Genomic DNA, 25,980 nt, shown 5'->3' with positions numbered 1-25,980 from the left:
AGCAAGGCCAGGGTAAGACTCCTCTAAAACAAGGCCAGGGTAAGACTCCTCTAAACCAAGGCCAGGGTAAGACTCCTCTAAAACAAGGCCAGGGTAAGACTCCTCTAAAACAAGGCCAGGGTAAGACTCCTCTAAACCAAGGCCAGGGTAAGACTCCTCTAAAGCAAGGCCAGGGTAAGACTCCTCTAAACCAAGGCCAGGGTAAGACTCCTCTAAACCAAGGCCAGGGTAAGACTCCTCTAAAACAAGGCCAGGGTAAGACTCCTCTAAAACAAGGCCAGGGTAAGACTCCTCTAAAACAAGGCCAGGGTAAGACTCCTCTAAAACAAGGCCAGGGTAAGACTCCTCTAAAACAAGGCCAGGGTAAGACTCCTCTAAACCAAGGCCAGGGTAAGACTCCTCTAAACCAAGGCCAGGGTAAGACTCCTCTAAAACAAGGCCAGGGTAAGACTCCTCTAAACCAAGGCCAGGGTAAGACTCCTCTAAACCAAGGCCAGGGTAAGACTCCTCTAAAACAAGGCCAGGGTAAGACTCCTCTAAAACAAGGCCAGGGTAAGACTCCTCTAAAACCAAGGCCAGGGTAAGACTCCTCTAAAACAAGGCCAGGGTAAGACTCCTCTAAAACAAGGCCAGGGTAAGACTCCTCTAAACCAAGGCCAGGGTAAGACTCCTCTAAAACAAGGCCAGGGTAAGACTCCTCTAAACCAAGGCCAGGGTAAGACTCCTCTAAACCAAGGCCAGGGTAAGACTCCTCTAAACCAAGGCCAGGGTAAGACTCCTCTAAACCAAGGCCAGGGTAAGACTCCTCTAAACCAAGGCCAGGGTAAGACTCCTCTAAACCAAGGCCAGGGTAAGACTCCTCTAAACCAAGGCCAGGGTAAGACTCCTCTAAAACAAGGCCAGGGTAAGACTCCTCTAAACCAAGGCCAGGGTAAGACTCCTCTAAACCAAGGCCAGGGTAAGACTCCTCTAAACCAAGGCCAGGGTAAGACTCCTCTAAACCAAGGCCAGGGTAAGACTCCTCTAAACCAAGGCCAGGGTAAGACTCCTCTAAACCAAGGCCAGGGTAAGACTCCTCTAAACCAAGGCCAGGGTAAGACTCCTCTAAACCAAGGCCAGGGTAAGACTCCTCTAAACCAAGGCCAGGGTAAGACTCCTCTAAACCAAGGCCAGGGTAAGACTCCTCTAAACCAAGGCCAGGGTAAGACTCCTCTAAACCAAGGCCAGGGTAAGACTCCTCTAAAACAAGGCCAGGGTAAGACTCCTCTAAACCAAGGCCAGGGTAAGACTCCTCTAAAACAAGGCCAGGGTAAGACTCCTCTAAACCAAGGCCAGGGTAAGACTCCTCTAAACCAAGGCCAGGGTAAGACTCCTCTAAACCAAGGCCAGGGTAAGACTCCTCTAAACCAAGGCCAGGGTAAGACTCCTCTAAACCAAGGCCAGGGTAAGACTCCTCTAAACCAAGGCCAGGGTAAGACTCCTCTAAACAAGGCCAGGGTAAGACTCCTCTAAAACAAGGCCAGGGTAAGACTCCTCTAAACCAAGGCCAGGGTAAGACTCCTCTAAACCAAGGCCAGGGTAAGACTCCTCTAAACCAAGGCCAGGGTAAGACTCCTCTAAAACAAGGCCAGGGTAAGACTCCTCTAAACCAAGGCCAGGGTAAGACTCCTCTAAACCAAGGCCAGGGTAAGACTCCTCTAAAACAACAGGCCAGGGTAAGACTCCTCTAAAACAAGGCCAGGGTAAGACTCCTCTAAAACAAGGCCAGGGTAAGACTCCTCTAAACCAAGGCCAGGGTAAGACTCCTCTAAACCAAGGCCAGGGTAAGACTCCTCTAAACAAGGCCAGGGTAAGACTCCTCTAAAACAAGGCCAGGGTAAGACTCCTCTAAACCAAGGCCAGGGTAAGACTCCTCTAAAACAAGGCCAGGGTAAGACTCCTCTAAAACAAGGCCAGGGTAAGACTCCTCTAAAAACAAGGCCAGGGTAAGACTCCTCTAAACCAAGGCCAGGGTAAGACTCCTCTAAACCAAGGCCAGGGTAAGACTCCTCTAAAACAAGGCCAGGGTAAGACTCCTCTAAACAAGGCCAGGGTAAGACTCCTCTAAAACAAGGCCAGGGTAAGACTCCTCTAAAACAAGGCCAGGGTAAGACTCCTCTAAAACAAGGCCAGGGTAAGACTCCTCTAAAACAAGGCCAGGGTAAGACTCCTCCTCTAAAACTATGCCAGGGTAAGACTCCTCTAAAACAAGGCCAGGGTAAGACTCCTCTAAACCAAGGCCAGGGTAAGACTCCTCTAAAACAAGGCCAGGGTAAGACTCCTCTAAAACAAGGCCAGGGTAAGACTCCTCTAAAACAAGGCCAGGGTAAGACTCCTCTAAAACAAGGCCAGGGTAAGACTCCTCTAAAACAAGGCCAGGGTAAGACTCCTCTAAAACAAGGCCAGGGTAAGACTCCTCTAAACCAAGGCCAGGGTAAGACTCCTCTAAAACAAGGCCAGGGTAAGACTCCTCTAAAACAAGGCCAGGGTAAGACTCCTCTAAACAAGGCCAGGGTAAGACTCCTCTAAAACAAGGCCAGGGTAAGACTCCTCTAAAACAAGGACAGGGTAAGACTCCTCTAAAACAAGGCCAGGGTAAGACTCCTCTAAAACAAGGCCAGGGTAAGACTCCTCTAAAACAAGGCCAGGGTAAGACTCCTCTAAAACAAGGCCAGGGTAAGACTCCTCTAAAACAAGGCCAGGGTAAGACTCCTCTAAAACAAGGCCAGGGTAAGACTCCTCTAAAACAAGGCCAGGGTAAGACTCCTCTAAACCAAGGCCAGGGTAAGACTCCTCTAAAACAAGGCCAGGGTAAGACTCCTCTAAAACAAGGCCAGGGTAAGACTCCTCTAAAACAAGGCCAGGGTAAGACTCCTCTAAAACAAGGCCAGGGTAAGACTCCTCTAAAACAAGGCCAGGGTAAGACTCCTCTAAAACAAGGCCAGGGTAAGACTCCTCTAAAACAAGGCCAGGGTAAGACTCCTCTAAAACAAGGCCAGGGTAAGACTCCTCTAAAACAAGGCCAGGGTAAGACTCCTCTAAAACAAGGCCAGGGTAAGACTCCTCTAAAACAAGGCCAGGGTAAGACTCCTCTAAAACAAGGCCAGGGTAAGACTCCTCTAAAACAAGGCCAGGGTAAGACTCCTCTAAACAAGGCCAGGGTAAGACTCCTCTAAAACTAGGCCAGGGTAAGACTCCTCTAAAACAAGGACAGGGTAAGACTCCTCTAAAACAAGGCCAGGGTAAGACTCCTCTAAAACAAGGCCAGGGTAAGACTCCTCTAAAACAAGGCCAGGGTAAGTCTCCTCTAAACAAGGCCAGGGTACGACTCCTCTAAAACAAGGCCAGGGTAAGACTCCTCTAAAACAAGGCCAGGGTAAGACTCCTCTAAAACAAGGCCAGGGTAAGACTCCTCTAAAACAAGGCCAGGGTAAGACTCCTCTAAAACAAGGCCAGGGTAAGACTCCTCTAAAACAAGGCCAGGGTAAGACTCCTCTAAAACAAGGCCAGGGTAAGACTCCTCTAAAACAAGGCCAGGGTAAGACTCCTCTAAAACAAGGCCAGGGTAAGACTCCTCTAAAACAAGGCCAGGGTAAGACTCCTCTAAACCAAGGCCAGGGTAAGACTCCTCTAAAACAAGGCCAGGGTAAGACTCCTCTAAAACAAGGCCAGGGTAAGACTCCTCTAAAACAAGGCCAGGGTAAGACTCCTCTAAAACAAGGCCAGGGTAAGACTCCTCTAAAACAAGGCCAGGGTAAGACTCCTCTAAAACAAGGCCAGGGTAAGACTCCTCTAAAACAAGGCCAGGGTAAGACTCCTCTAAAACAAGGCCAGGGTAAGACTCCTCTAAACAAGGCCAGGGTAAGACTCCTCTAAAACAAGGCCAGGGTAAGACTCCTCTAAAACAAGGCCAGGGTAAGACTCCTCTAAAACAAGGCCAGGGTAAGACTCCTCTAAAACAAGGCCAGGGTAAGACTCCTCTAAAACAAGGCCAGGGTAAGACTCCTCTAAAACAAGGCCAGGGTAAGACTCCTCTAAAACAAGACCAGGGTAAGACTCCTCTAAAACAAGGCCAGGGTAAGACTCCTCTAAAACAAGGCCAGGGTAAGACTCCTCTAAAACAAGGCCAGGGTAAGACTCCTCTAAAACAAGGCCAGGGTAAGACTCCTCTAAAACAAGACCAGGGTAAGACTCCTCTAAAACAAGGCCAGGGTAAGACTCCTCTAAAACAAGATCAGGGTAAGACTCCTCTAAAACAAGACCAGGGTAAGACTCCTCTAAAACAAGGCCAGGGTAAGACTCCTCTAAAACAAGGCCAGGGTAAGACTCCTCTAAAACAAGGCCAGGGTAAGACTCCTCTAAAACAAGGCCAGGGTAAGACTCCTCTAAAACAAGACCAGGGTAAGACTCCTCTAAAACAAGGCCAGGGTAAGACTCCTCTAAAACAAGGCCAGGGTAAGACTCCTAAAACAAGGCCAAAGACTCCTCTAAAACAAGGCCAGGGTAAGACTCCTCTAAAACAAGGCCAGGGTAAGACTCCTCTAAAACAAGGCCAGGGTAAGACTCCTCTAAAACAAGGCCAGGGTAAGACTCCTCTAAAACAAGGCCAGGGTAAGACTCCTCTAAAACAAGGCCAGGGTAAGACTCCTCTAAAACAAGGCCAGGGTAAGACTCCATCTAAAACAAGGCCAGGGTAAGACTCCTCTAAAACAAGGCCAGGGTAAGACTCCTCTAAAACTAGGCCAGGGTAAGACTCCTCTAAAACAAGGCCAGGGTAAGACTCATCTAAAACTAGGCCAGGGTAAGACTCCTCTAAAACAAGGCCAGGGTAAGACTCCTCTAAAACAAGGCCAGGGTAAGACTCCTCTAAAACTAGGCCAGGGTAAGACTCCTCTAAAACAAGGCCAGGGTAAGACTCCTCTAAAACTAGGCCAGGGTAAGACTCCTCTAAAACTAGGCCAGGGTAAGACTCCTCTAAAACAAGGCCAGGGTAAGACTCCTCTAAAACAAGGCCAGGGTAAGACTCCTCTAAAACAAGACCAGGGTAAGACTCCTCTAAAACAAGACCAGGGTAAGACTCCTCTAAAACAAGGCCAGGGTAAGACTCCTCTAAAACAAGGCCAGGGTAAGACTCCTCTAAAACAAGACCAGGGTAAGACTCCTCTAAACAAGGCCAGGGTAAGACTCCTCCTTAAAACAAGATGAGACACAAGGCCAGGGTAAGACTCCTCTAAACCAAGGCCAGGGTAAGACTCCTCTAAAACAAGGCCAGGGTAAGACTTCTCTAAAACCAAGGCCAGGGTAAGACTCCTCTAAACCAAGGCCAGGGTAAGACTCCTCTAAAACAAGACCAGGGTAAGACTCCTCTAAAACAAGGCCAGGGTAAGACTCACTCTGTCCCCAGGGTAAGACTCCTCTAAAACAAGGCCAGGGTAAGACTCCTCTAAAACAAGACCAGGGTAAGACTGTCCTGAGGCCAGTAAGGTAAACAGGCCAGACTCACTAACTAAACAACAAGGCCAGACAAGACTCCTCTAAACCACAGACCAGGGTACTGACTCCTGCTAAACACAGTTCACTAACCCCAGTACCACAGACTCCTCTAAAACAAGGCCAGGGTAAGACTGTCCTCTAAAACAGTTCAGGGTAAGACTCCCTAAACCAAGGCCAGGGTAAGACTCCTCTAAAACACTAGGCCAGGGTAAGACTCCTCTAAAACAAGGCCAGGGTAAGACTCACTAAAACCAGGCCAGGGTAGACTCCTCTAAAACAAGACCAGGGTGACTGTCCAAGGCCAGGGTAAGACTCCTCTAAAACAAGGCCAGGGTAAGACTACCTAAAACAGACCTGACTGACTCCTGCTAAACACAGTTCACTAACCCCAAAACACCAGGGTAGACTCCCTCAGGCCAGGGTGACTGTCCTGCAGACACAGTTCACTAACCCCTAAAACAAGGCCAGGGTAGACTAACCCCAGTACTCAGACCCAGACTGACTCCTGCAGACACAGTTCACTAACCTCCAGTCTAAACAAGGCCACAGACTCCTCTACCCTGACAAGGCCAGGGTAAGACTCTCTAAAACAAGACCAGGGTAAGACTCCTCTAAAACAAGGCCCTGGTAAGACTCAGTTCAAAACCCCAGGGTAAGACTACCTCTAAAACTAGACCTGACTGTCCTGCAGGGTAAGTTCACTAAAGCAGGCCAGGGTAAGACTCCTCTAAAGAAGGCCTGACTGTCCTGCAGAAGGCACAAGATTCACTAAAACCCCAGGGTACAGACTACCTCAGACCTGACTGTCCTGCTAACACAGTTCACTAACCAAGGCCAGTACCACAGACTACCTCAGACCTGACTGTCCTGCTAACAGTTCACAAGGCCAGTAAGACTCCTCTAGACAAGATCAGGATCAACAGTTCACTAACCCCAGTACCACAGACTACCTCAGACCTGACTGTCCTGCAGACACAGTTCACTAACCCCAGTACCACAGACTACCTCAGACCTGACTGTCCTGCAGACACAGTTCACTAACCCCAGTACCACAGACTACCTCAGACCTGACTGTCCTGCAGACACAGTTCACTAACCCCAGTACCACAGACTACCTCAGACCTGACTGTCCTGCAGACACAGTTCACTAACCCCAGTACCACAGACTACCTCAGACCTGACTGTCCTGCAGACACAGTTCACTAACCCCAGTACCACAGACTACCTCAGACCTGACTGTCCTGCTGACACAACTGACAGTGATAGTGTACTTTAGGTTGTGTTAAGGGTGTAGCTGTTTACAATACACTCAGAACATACCACTGATAACCTGCTGTTAGTGTCATTCAAAGTGCTGTATGTGTGGGTATTGTCTTAATGTCTAATCTGATGGAAATAATGACTATACTGTATGTGTGGGTATTGTCTTAATGTCTAATCTGATGGAAATAATGACTATACTGTATGTGTGGGTATTGTCTTAATGTCTAATCTGATGGAAATAATGACTATACTGTAGACCTGGGTATTGTCTTAATGTCTAATCTGATGGAAATAATGACTAACCCCATGTATTGTCTTAATGTCTAATCTGATGGAAATAATGACTGTACTGTATGTGTGGGTATTGTCTTAATGTCTAATCTGATGGAAATAATGACTGTACTGTATGTGTGGGTATTGTCTTAATGTCTAACCCCATGGAAATAATGACTATACTGTATGTGTGGGTATTGTCTTAATGTCTAATCTGATGGAAATAATGACTATACTGTATGTTGGGTATTGTCTTAATGTCTAATCTGATGGAAATAATGACTGTACTGTAGATTGTCTTAATGTCTAATCCTGGAAATAATGACTCCTGTATGTGTGGGTATTGTCTTAATGTCTAAACTGATGGAAATAATGACTATAGACTGTATGTGTGGGTATTGTCTGTAATGTCTAATCTAACCCCATGGAAATAATGACTACCTGTATGTGTGGGTATTGTCTTAATGTCTAATCTGATGGAAATAATGACTGTACTGTATGTGTGGGTATTGTCTTAATGTCTAATCTGATGGAAATAATGACTATACTGTATGTGTGGGTATTGTCTTAATGTCTAATCTGATGGAAATAATGACTATACTGTATGTGTGGGTATTGTCTTAATGTCTAATCTGATGGAAATAATGACTATACTGTATGTGTGGGTATTGTCTTAATGTCTAATCTGATGGAAATAATGACTGTACTGTATGTGTGGGTATTGTCTTAATGTCCTGATGGAAATAATGACTGTACTGTATGTGTGGGTATTGTCTTAATGTCTAATCTGATGGAAATAATGACTATACTGTATGTGTGGGTATTGTCTTAATGTCTAATCTGATGGAAATAATGACTGACTGTATGTGTGGGTATTGTCTTAATGTCTAATCTGATGGAGATAATGACTATACTGTATGTGTGGGTATTGTCTTAATGTCTAATCTGATGGAAATAATGACTATACTGTATGTGTGGGTATTGTCTTAATGTCTAATCTGATGGAAATAATGACTGTACTGTATGTGTGGGTATTGTCTTAATGTCTAATCTGATGGAATAATGACTATACTGTATGTGTGGGTATTGTCTTAATGTTCTAATCTGATGGAAATAATGACTGTACTGTATGTGTGGGTATTGTCTTAATGTCTAATCTGATGGAAATAATGACTGTACTGTATGTGTGGGTATTGTCTTAATGTCTAATCTGATGGAAATAATGACTGACTGTGGGTATTGTCTTAATGTCTAATCTGATGGAAATAATGACTATACTGTATGTGTGGGTATTGTCTTAATGTCTAATCTGATGGAAATAATGACTGTACTGTATGTGACCACCTGTCTTAATGTCTAATCTGATGGAAATAATGACTGTACTGTATGTGTGGGTATTGTCTTAATGTCTAATCTGATGGAAATAATGACTATACTGTATGTGTGGGTATTGTCTTAATGTCTAATCTGAAAATAATGACTGACTGTATGTGTGGGTATTGTCTTAATGTCTAATCTGATGGATAATGACTAACTGTATGTGTGGGTATTGTCTTAATGTCTAATCTGATGGAAATAATGACTATACTGTATGTGTGGGTATTGTCTTAATGTCTAATCTGATGGAGATAATGACTATACTGTATGTGTGGGTATTGTCTTAATGTCTAATCTGATGGAAATAATGACTATACTGTATGTGTGGGTATTGTCTTAATGTCTAATCTGATGGAAATAATGACTATACTGTATGTGTGGGTATTGTCTTAATGTCTAATCTGATGGAGATAATGACTATACTGTATGTGTGGGTATTGTCTTAATGTCTAATCTGATGGAAATAATGACTGTACTGTATGTGTGGGTATTGTCTTAATGTCTAATCTGATGGAAATAATGACTATACTGTATGTGTGGGTATTGTCTTAATGTCTAATCTGATGGAAATAATGACTATACTGTATGTGTGGGTATTGTCTTAATGTCTAATCTGATGGAAATAATGACTATACTGTATGTGTGGGTATTGTCTTAATGTCTAATCTGATGGAAATAATGACTGTACTGTATGTGTGGGTATTGTCTTAATGTCTAATCTGATGGAAATAATGACTATACTGTATGTGTGGGTATTGTCTTAATGTCTAATCTGATGGAAATAATGACTATACTGTATGTGTGGGTATTATCTTAATGTCTAATCTGATGGAAATAATGACTGTACTGTGTTTATGACTTGATGTTGTGTCTCCCCTTCTCAGAATGACATCACACCGCTGCATGTGGCTTCTAAGAGAGGGAATGGCAACATGGTGAAAGTTCTGCTGGAGAGGGGAGGCACGATAGACGCCAGGACTAAGGTCAGATATACACTGTACTACATTATACAACGGGTGGGTCTAATCCTGAAGGCTGATTGGTTAAATCAGCATTCCAGCCGGCGTCTATTCCACAAGTTACCACCGGTTAAATGTATGATGTTGAAATGTCTATTTACTCTGTTCCATCTGACTGCACGATCTGTCTCATCAGCCCAGCCAGGCAATTTATAACCTTTATCTCCACTATAAAAAGCATCTTGACATTATCTCACATTTCTTTTAGACTAACATTTAGTTTTAACAGCGGAGATTTGTATAAACCTTGCTGTCTGTCACTCCGACATTTTCAACATTGTTTCTATATTCATATTAGATCTCCAGCTGTCCCATAGTAATGTGTCGGGTGTCGGGACGAGACAGACAGGCAGGCAGCGTTTCTCAGACAGTCCAAATCATGAATCAGCTTGTATACTTTTTATGGATATATACAAAGAAATGTCCATTAAAAGGGTAAATAAACTAAAGGAAGTGCAGATAGTTTGTAGTCTTTCCAGCTTCAGTTTGAAGTGATTGTGTTAGCTGTGTTGTTGGCTAGCTCCTCTGAACAACGAGTGAGCAGTCCTGACGGGTGACCACATTTCCTACGCCTGGCAAAATCGTACCTCATTAGCTCATTGTTATGGATGTATCCAAATAAATGTCACTAGAAAACAACTTGAGCAAATGAAAATGCTGCTACTTTGCTGTTATTCTGGCTGTACTTTTTGACGTGATGGTAATTTAGCCGTAGTTGGCTAGCTAGCAAGCAAGGGATAAGGACGTTGCCAGCCAGAATGGCAATGGAACATTCATCACTTTAGAAGTGTCTTTTTGTTTCCAAGTCACTAAATCTTCATCAGCGCCAATTGAGAATGCACTGAGTACAACGCTCAGTCGGACCTCATAGAGCGTTCCACGATGTAGTGACGCAACGTGAAACCTGTGAATTCTTACAGTCGGACCTCATAGAGCTTTCCACCATGTAGTGACGCAACGTGAAACCTGTGAATTCTTACAGTCGGACCTCATAGAGCTTTCCACGATGTAGTGACGCAACGTGAAACCTGTGAATTCTTAACCTCCATGTTTCTGTTTGGGTGTATATTATGACATAAAGCCCTGTATGGAAGCTGCTCTTCTCTAGTATTGTCTCAGTCCCAGATGTAACATGGTTGTTTTGACAATAGAAAGAGCAATACTACTGTAAATGATTCATGTTTATTGTCCTACAGGAGGACTGGTCCGTGGTCAGATTCATGTTTATTGTCCTACAGGAGGACTGGTCCGTGGTCAGATTCATGTTTATTGTCCTACAGGAGGACTGGTCTGTGGTCAGATTCATGTTTATTGTCCTACTGGAGGACTGGTCCGTGGTCAGATTCATGTTTATTGTCCTACGGGAGGACTGGTCTGTGGTCAGATTCATGTTTATTGTCCTACAGGAGGACTGGTCTGTGGTCAGATTCATGTTTATTGTCCTACGGGAGGACTGGTCTGTGGTCAGATTCATGTTTATTGTCCTACTGGAGGACTGGACCATGGTCAGATTCATGTTTATTGTCCTACAGGAGGACTGGTCTGTGGTCAGATTCATGTTTATTGTCCTACAGGAAGTCAATCTAGCTCACACACAACATACACAAAACATCTAGAAAGCCCAGCAGGAAAGAACCAATAGTCAGAGATCCAGTAAGTAACCTGTGTAATGCTCTACTTCCCCTTAACCTCTGACCCCAGGACGGTCTGACCCCTCTCCACTGTGGCGCCAGGAGCGGACATGAACAGGTGCTGGAGATGCTGCTCGACAGAGGAGCTCCCATCCTGTCCAAAACTAAGGTACAGTAACTATGACAATGTCTTTCTCTCTCTGTCCCTGTCCCCCCTCTAAACTGTCTGTCTGTCCCCCTCCAGAACGGTCTGTCTCCCCTCCACATGGCCACCCAGGGGGACCATCTGAACTGTGTTCAGCTCCTGCTACACCACGAGGTTCCTGTTGATGATGTCACCAACGACTATCTGACGGCCCTGCATGTCGCCGCCCACTGCGGACACTACAAGGTCGCCAAGGTCATTGTGGACAAGAAGGCCAATCCCAACGCTAAAGCACTGGTAAGCATCAGTCACACTGTGTATTAAAATCGCTGTTAGATGTTAGCTTAGCTTAAGCTTAGCATTATTTTAGTAATAAGTTAGCATTAACTTTAGCAGTAGCTACTCTTCCTGGGATCCACACTGAATTGGAAACACAGAACAGTGACATGGGAACAGTAACATCACTTCCTGTTGTATATCATTCTGCCTCATCCAGTCCACAGCCTCTGAGGCTAACAGTAAAGTGTGTTGGCTGGCTGCAGGGTTAGAGCTAGGGTTTATGGCATCAGGCAGCCACTAGTATACTGGCATGGTGTTTAGTCATTGGAACAGAATGACTGAAGTGTAGAGAGAAAAAGGAAGAAGTAAAGAGGGAACTGAAGAAATAACACACGGTGCCAAACCTCAAAGCAGCCAGAGGCCAGTTACTGTAACTCCACATGTTTATCTGGTTAGTATCTGGTTCGCTGTGTGTTTACCAGGCTGGTTAGCTGTGTGTTTACCAGGCTGGTTAGCTGTGTGTTTACCAGGCTGGTTAGCTGTGTGTTTACCAGGCTGGTTAGCTGTGTGTTTACCAGGCTGGTTAGCTGTGTGTTTACCAGGCTGGTTAGCTGTGTGTTTACCAGGCTGGTTAGCTGTGTGTTTACCAGGCTGGTTAGCTGTGTGTTTACCAGGCTGGTTAGCTGTGTGTTTACCAGGCTGGTTAGCTGTGTGTTTACCAGGCTGGTTAGCTGTGTGTTTACCAGGCTGGTTAGCTGTGTGTTTACCAGGCTGGTTAGCTGTGTGTTTACCAGGCTGGTTAGCTGTGTGTTTACCAGGCTGGTTAGCTGTGTGTTTACCAGGCTGGTTAGCTGTGTGTTTACCAGGCTGGTTAGCTGTGTGTTTACCAGGCTGGTTAGCTGTGTGTTTACCAGGCTGGTTAGCTGTGTGTTTACCAGGCTGGTTAGCTGTGTGTTTACCAGGCTGGTTAGCTGTGTGTTTACCAGGCTGGTTAGCTGTGTGTTTACCAGGCTGGTTAGCTGTGTGTTTACCAGGCTGGTTAGCTGTGTGTTTACCAGGCTGGTTAGCTGTGTGTTTACCAGGCTGGTTAGCTGTGTGTTTACCAGGCTGGTTAGCTGTGTGTTTACCAGGCTGGTTAGCTGTGTGTTTACCAGGCTGGTTAGCTGTGTGTTTACCAGGCTGGTTAGCTGTGTGTTTACCAGGCTGGTTAGCTGTGTGTTTACCAGGCTGGTTAGCTGTGTGTTTACCAGGCTGGTTAGCTGTGTGTTTACCAGGCTGGTTAGCTGTGTGTTTACCAGGCTGGTTAGCTGTGTGTTTACCAGGCTGGTTAGCTGTGTGTTTACCAGGCTGGTTAGCTGTGTGTTTACCAGGCTGGTTAGCTGTGTGTTTACCAGGCTGGTTAGCTGTGTGTTTACCAGGCTGGTTAGCTGTGTGTTTACCAGGCTGGTTAGCTGTGTTTACCAGGCTGGTTAGCTGTGTGTTTACCAGGCTGGTTAGCTGTGTGTTAACCAGGCTGGTTAGCTGTGTGTTAACCAGGCTGGTTAGCTGTGTGTTTACCAGGCTGGTTAGCTGTGTGTTTACCAGGCTGGTTAGCTGTGTGTTTACCAGGCTGGTTAGCTGTGTGTTTACCAGGCTGGTTAGCTGTGTGTTTACCAGGCTGGTTAGCTGTGTGTTTACCAGGCTGGTTAGCTGTGTGTTTACCAGGCTGGTTAGCTGTGTGTTTACCAGGCTGGTTAGCTGTGTGTTTACCAGGCTGGTTAGCTGTGTGTTTACCAGGCTGGTTAGCTGTGTGTTTACCAGGCTGGTTAGCTGTGTGTTTACCAGGCTGGTTAGCTGTGTGTTTACCAGGCTGGTTAGCTGTGTGTTTACCAGGCTGGTTAGCTGTGTGTTTACCAGGCTGGTTAGCTGTGTGTTTACCAGGCTGGTTAGCTGTGTGTTTACCAGGCTGGTTAGCTGTGTGTTTACCAGGCTGGTTGTGCTGTGTGTTAACCAGGCTGGTTAGCTGTTGTGTTTACCAGGCTGGTTAGCTGTGTGTTTACCAGGCTGGTTAGCTGTGTGTTTACCAGGCTGGTTAGCTGGACATCTATAGGCTTGTGTGTGTTAACCAGGCTGGTTAGCTGTGTGTGTTTACCAGGCTGGTTAGCTGTGTGTTTACCAGGCTGGTTAGCTGTGTGTGTTTACCAGGCTGGTTAGCTGTGTGTTAACCAGGCTGGTTAGCTGTGTGTTAACCAGGCTGGTTAGCTGTGTGTTAACCAGGCTGGTTAGCTGTGTGTTAACCAGCCAGGACATCTATAGAGTTGTGTTGTGTGTTAACCAGCCAGGACATCTATAGAGTTGTGTTGTGTGTTAACCAGCCAGGACATCTATAGAGTTGTGTTGTGTGTTAACCAGCCAGGACATCTATAGAGTTGTGTTGTGTGTTAACCAGCCAGGACATCTATAGAGTTGTGTTGTGTGTTAACCAGGCCAGGACATCTATAGAGTTGTGTTGTGTGTTAACCAGGCAGGACATCTATAGAGTTGTGTTGTGTGTTAACCAGGCAGGACATCTATAGAGTTGTGTTGTGTGTTAACCAGCCAGGACATCTATAGAGTTGTGTTGTGTGTTAACCAGGCAGGACATCTATAGAGTTGTGTTGTGTGTTAACCAGGCAGGACATCTATAGGTTGTGTTGTGTGTTAACCAGCCTAGGACATCTAGTGACCGTGTTGTGTGAACCAGGCAGGACATCTATAGAGGCAGTGACCGTGTGTAGGAACTGACACTCCGCTCCACATCTATGCAGGCAGTGACCGAGTGAGGAACTGCTGACTGGAAACACGGATACAGGCAGTCTAGGAACTGACAGGCAGTGATACAGGCAGTGAAACACGGAGCGTCTATACAGGCAGTGACCGAGGTAGGAACTGACATGGAGCGTCTATACAGGCAGTGACCGAGGTAGGAACTGAAACACGGAGCGTCTATACAGGCAGTGACCGAGGTAGGAACTGAAACACGGAGCGTCTAGGCAGTGACCGAGGTAGGAACTGGAAACACGGAGCATCTATACAGGCAGTGACCGTAGGAACTGAAGGAACAAACGGAGCGTCTATACAGGCAGTGACAGAGGTAGGAACTGACACGGAGGAACTGAAACACGGAGCGTCTATACAGGCAGTGAGGAACTCCGAGGTAGGAACTGAAACACGGAGCGTCTATACAGGCAGTGACCGAGGTAGGAACTGAAACACGGAGCGTCTATACAGGCAGTGACCGAGGTAGGAACTGAAACACGGAGCGTCTATACAGGCAGTGACCGAGGTAGGAACTGAAACACGGAGCGTCTATACAGGCAGTGACCGAGGTAGGAACTGAAACTGGCAGTGACCGAGGTAGGAACTGAAACAATACAGGCAGTGACCGGAGCGTCTATACAGGCAGTGACCGAGGTAGGAACTGAAACACGGAGCGTCTATACAGGCAGTGACCGAGGTAGGAACTGAAACACGGAGCGTCTATACAGGCAGTGACCGAGGTAGGAACTGAAACACGGAGCGTCTATACAGGCAGTGACCGAGGTAGGAACTGAAACACGGAGCGTCTATACAGGCAGTGACCGAGGTAGGAACTGAAACACGGAGCGTCTATACTGACCGAGGTAGGAACTGAAACACGGAGCGTCTATACAGGCAGTGACCGAGGTAGGAACTGAAACACGGAGCGTCTTACAGGCAGTGACCGAGGTAGGAACTGAAACACGGAGCAGGCAGTGACCGAGGTAGGAACTGAAACACGGAGCGTCTATACAGGCAGTGACCGAGGTAGGAACTGAAACACGGAGCGTCTATACAGGCAGTGACCGAGGTAGGAACTGAAACACGGAGCGTCTATACAGGCAGTGACCGAGGTAGGAACTGACACGGAGCGTCTATACAGGCAGTGACCGAGGTAGGAACTGAAACACGGAGCGTCTATACAGGCAGTGACCGAGGTAGGAACTGAAACACGGAGCGTCTATACAGGCAGTGACCGAGGTAGGAACTGAAACACGGAGCGTCTATACAGGCAGTGACCGAGGTAGGAACTGAAACACGGAGCGTCTATACAGGCAGTGACCGAGGTAGGAACTGAAACACGGAGCGTCTATACAGGCAGTGACCGAGGTAGGAACTGAAACACGGAGCGTCTATACAGGCAGTGACCGAGGTAGGAACTGAAACATGGAGCGTCCATGGCAGTGACAGTAGGAACTGAAACACGAGGTAGGAGCTGAAACACGGATCGTCTATACAGGCAGTGACCGAGGTAGGAACTGAAACACGGAGCGTCTATACAGGCAGTGACCGAGGTAGGAACTGACACGGAGCGTCTATACAGGCAGTGACCGAGGTAGGAACTGAAACACGGAGCGTCTATACAGGCAGTGACCGAGGTAGGAACTGACACGGAGCGTCTATACAGGCAGTGACCGAGGTAGGAACTGAAACACGGAGCGTCCATACAGGCAGTGACCGAGGTAGGAACTGAAACACGGAGCGTCTATACAGGCAGTGACCGAGGTAGGAACTGAAACACGGAGCGTCCATACAGGCAGTGACCGAGGTAGGAACTGAAACACGGAGCGTCTATACAGGCAGTGACCGAGGTAGGAACTGAAACACGGAGCGTCTATACAGGCAGTGACCGAGGTAGGAACTGAAACACGGAGCGTCTATACAGGCAGTGACCGAGGTAGGAACTGAAACACGGAGCGTCTATACAGGCAGTGACCGAGGTAGGAACTGACACGGAGCGTCTATACAGGCAGTGACCGAGGTAGGAACTGAAACACGGAGCGTCTATACAGGCAGTGACCGAGGTAGGAACTGAAACACGGAGCATCTATACAGGCAGTGACCGAGGTAGGAACTGAAACACGGAGCGTCCATACAGGCAGTGACCGAGGTAGGAACTGAAACACGGAGCGTCTATACAGGCAGTGACCGAGGTAGGAACTGACACGGAGCGTTATACAGGCAGTGACCGAGGTAGGACCTGACACGGAGCGTCTATACAGGCAGTGACCGAGGTAGGACCTGACACGGTTACAGGCAGTGACTGAGGTGGAACTGAAACACGGAGCGTCTATGGCAGTGACCGAGGTAGGACATGACACGGAGCATCTATACAGGCAGTGACCGAGGTAGGCACTGAAACACGGAGAGTCCACACAGGCAGTGACCGAGGTAGGAGCTGTGGATCGTCTATACAGGCAGTGACCGAGGTAGGAACTGATGGACGTCTATACAGGATCTCTGTTCTGTGGTGTTTGTCTTTGACCGAGGTAGGAACATGGACGTCTAAGCCAGTGACCTGATAGGAACTGAAACACGTTCTGGCAGTGACCGAGGTAGGAACTGTGGAGCTCTATACAGGCAGTGACCGGGTGGACATGGACGTCTACAGTGGACCTAGGAACTGAAACACGGAGCGTCTGGCAGTGGTGTTTGTCACGGAGTTCTGTTTGAGTGACCGGGTGGAACTGAAACACGGACACTATACCGTGACCGATCTCTGTTCTGGGTGTCTATACAGGCAGTGACCGAGGTAGGAACTGACATGGACATGCGTCCTTACAGGCAGTGACCGAGGTAGGAACTGAAACACGGATCTCTGTTCTGGCAGTGACTTTGATAGGAACTGGACATGGACACTATACAGGCAGTGACTGATCTCTGTTCACGGGGGTGTGTACAGGCAGTGGCATAGGAACTTGGATCGTCTGGGGGCAGTGATAGGTGGACATGGACACTAAGTGGATCTCTGTTCTGTTGTCTTCTGACTGACTGTGTCATCTGTTCACATTCTAGAGTGGATCTCTGTTCTGTGGTGGTTGATAGGTGGACATGGACACTAAGTGGATCTCTGTTCTGTGGTGGTTGATAGGTGGACATGGACACTAAGTGGATCTCTGTTCTGTGGTGTTTGTCTTTGATAGGTGGACATGGACACTAAGTGGATCTCTGTTCTGGGGTGTTTGTCTTTGATAGGTGGACATGGACACTAAGTGGATCTCTGTTCTGGGGTTTGTCTTTGATAGGTGGACATGGACACTAAGTGGATCTCTGTTCTGTGGTGTTTGTCTTTGATAGGTGGACATGGACACTAAGTGGATCTCTGTTCTGTGGTGTTGATAGGTGGACATGGACACTAAGTGGATCTCTGTTCTGGGGTGTTTGTCTTTGATAGGTGGACATGGACACTAAGTGGATCTCTGTTCTGTGGTGTTGATAGGTGGACATGGACACTAAGTGGATCTCTGTTCTGTGGTGTTGATAGGTGGACATGGACACTAAGTGGATCTCTGTTCTGGGGTGTTTGTCTTTGATAGGTGGACATGGACACTAAGTGGATCTCTGTTCTGGGGTGTTGATAGGTGGACATGGACACTAAGTGGATCTCTGTTCTGTGGTGTTGATAGGTGGACATGGACACTAAGTGGATCTCTGTTCTGGTGTGTTTGTCTTTGATAGGTGGACATGGACACTAAGTGGATCTCTGTTCTGTGGTGTTGATAGGTGGACATGGACACTAAGTGGATCTCTGTTCTGTGGTGTTGATAGGTGGACATGGACACTAAGTGGATCTCTGTTCTGTGGTGTTGATAGGTGGACATGGACACTAAGTGGATCTCTGTTCTGTGGTGTTGATAGGTGGACATGGACACTAAGTGGATCTCTGTTCTGGGGTGTTTGTCTTTGATAGGTGGACATGGACACTAAGTGGATCTCTGTTCTGGGGTCTTTGTCTTTGATAGGTGGACATGGACACTAAGTGGATCTCTGTTCTGGGGTGTTTGTCTTTGATAGTAGACATGGACACTAAGTGGATCTCTGTTCTGGGGTGTTTGTCTTTGATAGGTGGACATGGACACTAACTGGATCTCTGTTCTGTGGTGTTTGTCTTTGATAGGTGGACATGGACACTGAGTGGATCTCTGTTCTGTGGTGTTGATAGGTGGACATGGACACTAAGTGGATCTCTGTTCTGGGGTGTTTGTCTTTGATAGGTGGACATGGACACTAAGTGGATCTCTGTTCTGTGGTGTTGATAGGTGGACATGGACACTAAGTGGATCTCTGTTCTGTGGTGTTGATAGGTGGACATGGACACTAAGTGGATCTCTGTTCTGGGGTGTTTGTCTTTGATAGGTGGACATGGACACTAAGTGGATCTCTGTTCTGGGGTGTTGATAGGTGGACATGGACACTGTGTCTCTGTTCTGGGGTGTTTGTCTTTGATCCTGGACATGGACTCTGTGTCTCTGTTCTGTGGTCTCTGATGTTGGACATGGACACTAAGTGGATCTCTGTTCTGTGGTGTCTCTTGTTCCTAGACATGGACTCTGTGTCTCTGTTCTGGGGTGTTTGTCTTTGTTCCTGAGACATGGACACTGTGTCTCTGTTCTGGGGTGTTTGTCTCTTGTTCCTAGACATGGACACTGTGTCTCTGTTCTGGGGTTCTGTCTTGATAGGTGGACTCTTGTTCCTAGCTGGACTCTGTGTCTCTGTTCCAGCTGTTTGTCTTTGTAGGTCTCTGTTCACATGGACATAACTCTGTTCTCTGTTTCCAGCTAGGTCATGGACACTAAGTTCTGGTGTTCCAGAGTTGTTTGCTAAGACTGTTTGTGGTTTTTGTTCCAGTATCTGAGTTAGCTGAGGTTCTTGTTCCTAGTTTAACTCTGTGTCTGACAGATGTTCCAGGGTCTTGTTCCTAGGAACTTGGTGCTGTTCAGAGGGGCTCTGTTCAGTTTATACTCTTGTTCAGATAACTCTGTTGTGTTCCAGGGGCTGGGTCTCTTGTTCCTAGCTTTAACTCTGTGTCTCTGTTCCAGCTGAGTCTCTTGTTCCTAGCTTAACTCTGTGTCTCTGTTTCAGCTGGTCTCTTGTTCCTAGCTTAACTCTGTGTCTCTGTTCCAGCTGAGTCTCTTGTTCCTAGCTTAACTCTGTGTCTCTGTTCCAGCTGAGTCTCTTGTTCCTAGCCTAACTCTGTGTCTCTGTTCCAGCTGAGTCTCTTGTTCCTAGCCTAACTCTGTGTCTCTGTTCCAGCTGAGTCTCTTGTTCCAGCTTAACTCTGTGTCTCTGTTCCAGCTGAGTCTCTTGTTCCTAGCTTAACTCTGTGTCTCTGTTCCAGCTGAGTCTCTTGTTCCTAGAATAACTCTGTGTCTCTGTTCCAGCTGAGTCTCTTGTTCCTAGAATAACTCTGTGTCTCTGTTCCAGCTGAGTCTCTTGTTCCTAGCTTAACTCTGTGTCTCTGTTCCAGCTGAGTCTCTTGTTCCGAGAATAACTCTGTGTCTCTGTTCCAGCTGAGTCTCTTGTTCCGAGAATAACTCTGTGTCTCTGTTCCAGCTGAGTCTCTTGTTCCTAGCTTAACTCTGTGTCTCTGTTCCAGCTGAGTCTCTTGTTCCTAGCTTAACTCTGTGTCTCTGTTCCAGCTGAGTCTCTTGTTCCTAGCCTAACTCTGTGTCTCTGTTCCAGCTGAGTCTCTTGTTCCTAGCTTAACTCTGTGTCTCTGTTCCAGCTGAGTCTCTTGTTCCTAGCTTAACTCTGTGTCTCTGTTCCAGCTGAGTCTCTTGTTCCTAGCTTAACTCTGTGTCTCTGTTCCAGCTGAGTCTCTTGTTCCTAGAATAACTCTGTGTCTCTGTTACAGTCGGGTCTCTTGTTCCTAGAATAACTCTGTGTCTCTGTTACAGTCGGGTCTCTTGTTCCTAGAATAACTCTGTGTCTCTGTTACAGCCGGGTCTCTTGTTCCTAGCTTAACTCTGTGTCTCTGTTACAGCTGAGTCTCTTGTTCCGAGAATAACTCTGTGTCTCTGTTCCAGCTGAGTCTCTTGTTCCGAGAATAACTCTGTGTCTCTGTTCCAGCTGAGTCTCTTGTTCCGAGAATAACTCTGTGTCTCTGTTACAGTCGGGTCTCTTGTTCCTAGAATAACTCTGTGTCTCTGTTCCAGCTGAGTCTCTTGTTCCTAGCTTAACTCTGTGTCTCTGTTCCAGCTGAGTCTCTTGTTCCTAGCTTAACTCTGTGTCTCTGTTACAGCTGAGTCTCTTGTTCCTAGCTTAACTCTGTGTCTCTGTTCCAGCTGAGTCTCTTGTTCCTAGCTTAACTCTGTGTCTCTGTTCCAGCTGAGTCTCTTGTTCCTAGCTTAACTCTGTGTCTCTGTTCCAGCTGAGTCTCTTGTTCCTAGCTTAACTCTGTGTCTCTGTTCCAGCTGAGTCTCTTGTTCCTAGCTTAACTCTGTGTCTCTGTTCCAGCTGAGTCTCTTGTTCCTAGCTTAACTCTGTGTCTCTGTTCCAGCTGAGTCTCTTGTTCCTAGCTTAACTCTGTGTCTCTGTTCCAGCTGAGTCTCTTGTTCCTAGCTTAACTCTGTGTCTCTGTTCCAGTCGGGTCTCACTGATCCATGTGGCGGCTTTCATGGGACACGATAACATCTCACTCAGCTGACGAATCATGGAGCTTGTCCAAACACAACTAATGTGGTGAGTCACAGAATATACTCTCTCCTTCTCTTGTTCCTAGCTTAACTCTGTGTCTCTGTTCTCTGAGTCTCTCTCTTCTTCTCCTCTCTCTCTGTCTCTCTGTTCTCTGAGTCTCTTCTTCCTCTCTAACTCTGTGTCTCTCTCCAGCTCTCCTCTCTCTCCCCCTCTCTCTTCCTCTGTCTCTCTGTTCTCTCTCTCTCTTGTTCCTCTCTCTCTCTCTCTCTCTCTTCCCTCTCCCTCTCTCTCTGTTCCTAGCTCTAACTCTCTGTCTCTGTTCCAGCTCTCTCTCTTTCTTCCTCTCTTAACTCTCCTTCTCTGTCTCTGTTCCCCTCTCTCTTGTTCCTAGCTTAACTCTCTCTGTCTCCAGCTCTCTCTCTCTCTTCTTCTCTCTCTCTAACTCTGTGTCTCTGTTCTCTCCCTCCTCTCTCTCTCCTCTCTCTCTCTCTCTGTCTCTCTGTCTCTGTCTCTTGTTCTCTCTCTCTCTCTCTTCCTCTCTCTCTCTCTCTCTCCTTCTCTCTCTCTCCCCCTCTCTTCCTCTCTCTCTCTCTCCATCTCTCTCTCTCTCTGGGACTCTCTCTCTCTCTCTCTCTCTCTCTCTCTCTCTTCTCTCTCTGTCTCTGTCTCTCTGTCTCTCTGTCTCTGAATCTCTGTCTCTCTCTGTCTCTCTCTCTCTCTCTCTCTCTCTCTCTCTCTCTCTCTCTCTCTCTCTCTCTCTCTCTCTCTCTTCTCTCTCTCTCTCTCTCTCTCTCTCTCTCTCTCTCTCTCTCTCTCTCTCTCTCTCTCTCTCTCTCTCTCTATCCTCTCTCTCTCTCTCTCTCTCTTTCTTACTATCTCTCTCTCTCTCTCTTTCTTACTATCTATATCTCTCTCTCTCTCTCTCTCTCTCTCTCTCCCTCTCTCTATCCCTCTCTCTCCCTTTTGATCCCTCTCTCCCTCTCTCTCTCTCTCTCTCTCTCTCTCTCTCTCTCTCCCTCTCTCTCCCTCTCTCTCCCTTTCTCTCTCTCTCTCTCTTACTATCTATATCTCTCTCTCTCTTTCTTACTATCTATATCTCTCTCTCTCTATCTTTCTTACTATCTATATCTCTCTCTCTCTCTCTCTCTCTCTCTGTGTGTTTTGATAGAACCCTGGTGCCTAACCTGTGTGTTTGATAGAACCCTGGTACTTAAACCTGTGTGTTTGATAGAACCCTGGTACCTAGCCTGTTTGTGAAGTAACATTTCTAACCTGTGTGTTTGATAGAACCCTGGTACCTAACCTGTTTGTGAAGTAACATTTCTAACCTGTGTGTTTGATAGAACCCTGGTATCTAACCTGTGTGTTTGATAGAACCCTGGTATCTAACCTGTGTGTTTGATAGAACCCTGGTACCTAGCCTGTTTGTGAAGTAACATTTCTAACCTGTGTGTATCTCTGAGTTCCAGAGGGGAGAGACGGCGCTCCACATGGCAGCGAGGGCCGGCCAGGCTGGCGTGGTCAAATACCTGGTTCAGAGTGGAGCCAGAGTGGAGGTCAAGGCCAAGGTAGGACTGGAGAAAAACCCCATACTGACTGGAGAAAAACCCCATACTGACTGGAGAAAAACCCCATACTGACTGGAGAAAAACCCCATACTGACTGGAGACAAACCCCATACTGACTGGAGAAAAACCCCATACTGACTGGAGACAAACCCCATACTGACTGGAGACAAACCCCATACTGACTGGAGAAAAACCCCATACTGACTGGAGAAAAACCCCATACTGACTGGAGACAAACCCCATACTGACTGGAGACAAACCCCATACTGACTGGAGAAAAACCCCATACTGACTGGAGACAAACCCCATACTGACTGGAGACAAACCCCATACTGACTGGAGAAAAACCCCATACTGACTGGAGACAAACCCCATACTGACTGGAGAAAAACCCCATACTGACTGGAGAAAAACCCCATACTGACTGGAGACAAACCCCATACTGACTGGAGACAAACCCCATACTGACTGGAGACAAACCCCATACTGACTGGAGACAAACCCCATACTGACTGGAGAAAACCCCATACTGACTGGAGACAACCCCCATACTGACTGGAGAAAACCCCCATACTGACTGGAGAAAAACCCCATACTGACTGGAGACAAACCCCATACTGACTGGAGAAAAACCCCCATACTGACTGGAGAAAAACCCCCATACTGACTGGAGAAAAACCCCATACTGACTGGAGAAAAACCCCATACTGACTGGAGACAAACCCCATACTGACTGGAGAAAAACCCCATACTGACTGGAGAAAAACCCCATACTGACTGGAGAAAACCCCCATACTGACTGGAGAAAAACCCCATACTGACTGGAGAAAACCCCATACTGACTGGAGACAAACCCCATACTGACTGGAGAAAACCAAACCCCATACTGACTGGAGAAAAACCCCATACTGACTGGACCCCATACTGACTGGAGAAAAACCCCATACTGACTGGACAAACCCCATACTGACTGGAGACAAACCCCATACTGACTGGAGACAAACCCCATACTGACTGGAGAAAAACCCCATACTGACTGGAGACAAACCCCATACTGACTGGAGAAAAACCCTCATACTGACTGGAGAGAAACCCCATACTGACTGGAGACAAACCCCATACTGACTGGAGAAAAACCCCATACTGACTGGAGAAAAACCCCATACTGACTGGAGACAAACCCCATACTGACTGGAGACAAACCCCATACTGACTGGAGAAAACCCCATACTGACTGGAGAAAACCCCATACTGACTGGAGAAAACCCCATACTGACTGGAGAAAACCCCATACTGACTGGAGAAAAACCCCATACTGACTGGAGAAAAACCCCATACTGACTGGAGACAAACCCCATACTGACTGGAGAAAAACCCCCTGATACTGACTGGAGAAAAACCCCATACTGACTGGAGAAAACCCCATACTGACTGGAGACAAACCCCATACTGACTGGAGACAAACCCAATACTGACTGGAGAAAAAACCCCATACTGACTGGAGAAAAACCCCATACTGACTGGAGAAAAACCCCATACTGACTGGAGAAAAACCCCATACTGACTGGAGAAAACCCCATACTGACTGGAGAAAAACCCCATACTGACTGGAGAAAACCCCATACTGACTGGAGAAAACCCCATACTGACTGGAGAAAACCCCATACTGATTGGAGAAAACCCCATACTGACTGGAGAAAACCCCATACTGACTGGAGAAAAACCCCATACTGACTGGAGACAAACCCCATACTGACTGGAGAATCAAACCCCCCATACTGACTGGAGACAAACCCCATACTGACTGGAGACAAACCCCATACTGACTGGAGAAAACCCCATACTGACTGGAGAAAAACCCCATACTGACTGGAGAAAACCCCATACTGACTGGAGAAAACCCCATACTGACTGGAGAAAACCCCATACTGATTGGAGAAAACCCCATACTGACTGGAGAAAACCCCATACTGACTGGAGAAAACCCCATACTGACTGGAGAAAATCCCCATACTGACTGGAGACAAACCCCATACTGACTGGAGACAAACCCCATACTGACTGGAGAAAAACCCAATACTGACTGGAGAAAAACCCCATACTGACTGGAGAAAAATACTGACTGGAGAGAAACCCCATACTGACTGGAGAAAACCCCATACTGACTGGAGACAAACCCCATACTGACTGGAGACAAACCCCATACTGACTGGAGAAAACCCCATACTGACTGGAGAAAACCCCCATACTGACTGGAGAAAACCCCATACTGACTGGAGAGACAAACCCCATACTGACTGGAGAAAAACCCCATACTGACTGGAGAAAAACCCCATACTGACTGGAGAAAACCCCATACTGACTGGAGAAAACCCCATACTGACTGGAGACAAACCCCCATACTGACTGGAGACAAACCCCCCCATATACTGACTGGAGAGAATCTCCCATACTGACTGGAGAAAAACCCCCATACTGACTGGAGAAAACCCCATACTGACTGGAGAGAATCCCCATACTGACTGGAGACAAACCCCATACTGACTGGAGAGAATCCCCCCATACTGACTGGAGACAAACCCCATACTGACTGGAGAAAAACCCCCATACTGACTGGAGAGAATCTCCCATACTGACTGGAACAAATCCCCATACTGACTGGAGACAAACCCCATACTGACTGGAGAAAAACCCCATACTGACTGGAGAAAAACCCCATACTGACTGGAGAAAATCCCCATACTGACTGGAGACAAACCCCATACTGACTGGAGAAAAACCCCATACTGACTGGAGAAAACCCCATACTGACTGGAGAAAAACCCCATACTGACTGGAGACAAACCCCCCATACTGACTGGACAAAAACCCCATACTGACTGGAGAAAAACCCCCATACTGACTGGAGACAAACCCCATACTGACTGGAGACAAACCCCATACTGACTGGAGAAAAACCCCATACTGACTGGAGACAAACCCATACTGACTGGAGAAAAACCCCATACTGACTGGAGACAAACCCCATACTGACTGGAGAAAACCCCATACTGACTGGAGAAAAACCCCATACTGACTGGAGACAAACCCCCATACTGACTGGAGAAAAACCCCATACTGACTGGAGAAAACCCCATACTGACTGGAGAAAAACCCCATACTGACTGGAGAAAACTGACCCCATACTGACTGGAGAAAAACCCCATACTGACTGGAGAAAAACCCCATACTGACTGGAGACAAACCCCATACTGACTGGAGAAAAACCCCATACTGACTGGAGAAAATACCCCATACTGACTGGAGAAAAACCCCATACTGACTGGAGACAAACCCCATACTGACTGGAGAAAAACCCCATACTGACTGGAGAAAAACCCCATACTGACTGGAGACAAAATCCCCATACTGACTGGAGAAAAACCCCATACTGACTGGAG

At 47.0% G+C, this 25,980-nt stretch overlaps 1 protein-coding gene across 1 annotated transcript in view; it reads left to right on the top strand.

The window, feature by feature from the left end:
- LOC118383297 (ankyrin-3-like) overlaps positions 1 to 25,980 on the top strand; it is a 180,319-nt gene that overhangs the window by 114,009 nt on the left and 40,330 nt on the right. Inside the window, exons 12-15 of the mRNA XM_052517420.1 lie at positions 9,330 to 9,428; positions 11,166 to 11,264; positions 11,340 to 11,537; positions 22,442 to 22,540. Coding sequence (XP_052373380.1) covers positions 9,330 to 9,428; positions 11,166 to 11,264; positions 11,340 to 11,537; positions 22,442 to 22,540 — 495 coding nt within the window. The remainder of the gene's footprint in view (positions 1 to 9,329; positions 9,429 to 11,165; positions 11,265 to 11,339; positions 11,538 to 22,441; positions 22,541 to 25,980) is intronic.

The sequence above is a fragment of the Oncorhynchus keta genome, unplaced genomic scaffold (assembly GCF_023373465.1).
Source record: "Oncorhynchus keta strain PuntledgeMale-10-30-2019 unplaced genomic scaffold, Oket_V2 Un_scaffold_7810_pilon_pilon, whole genome shotgun sequence".
Lineage (NCBI taxonomy): Eukaryota > Metazoa > Chordata > Actinopteri > Salmoniformes > Salmonidae > Oncorhynchus > Oncorhynchus keta.
This window is presented reverse-complemented; position numbering and strand designations above follow the sequence as displayed.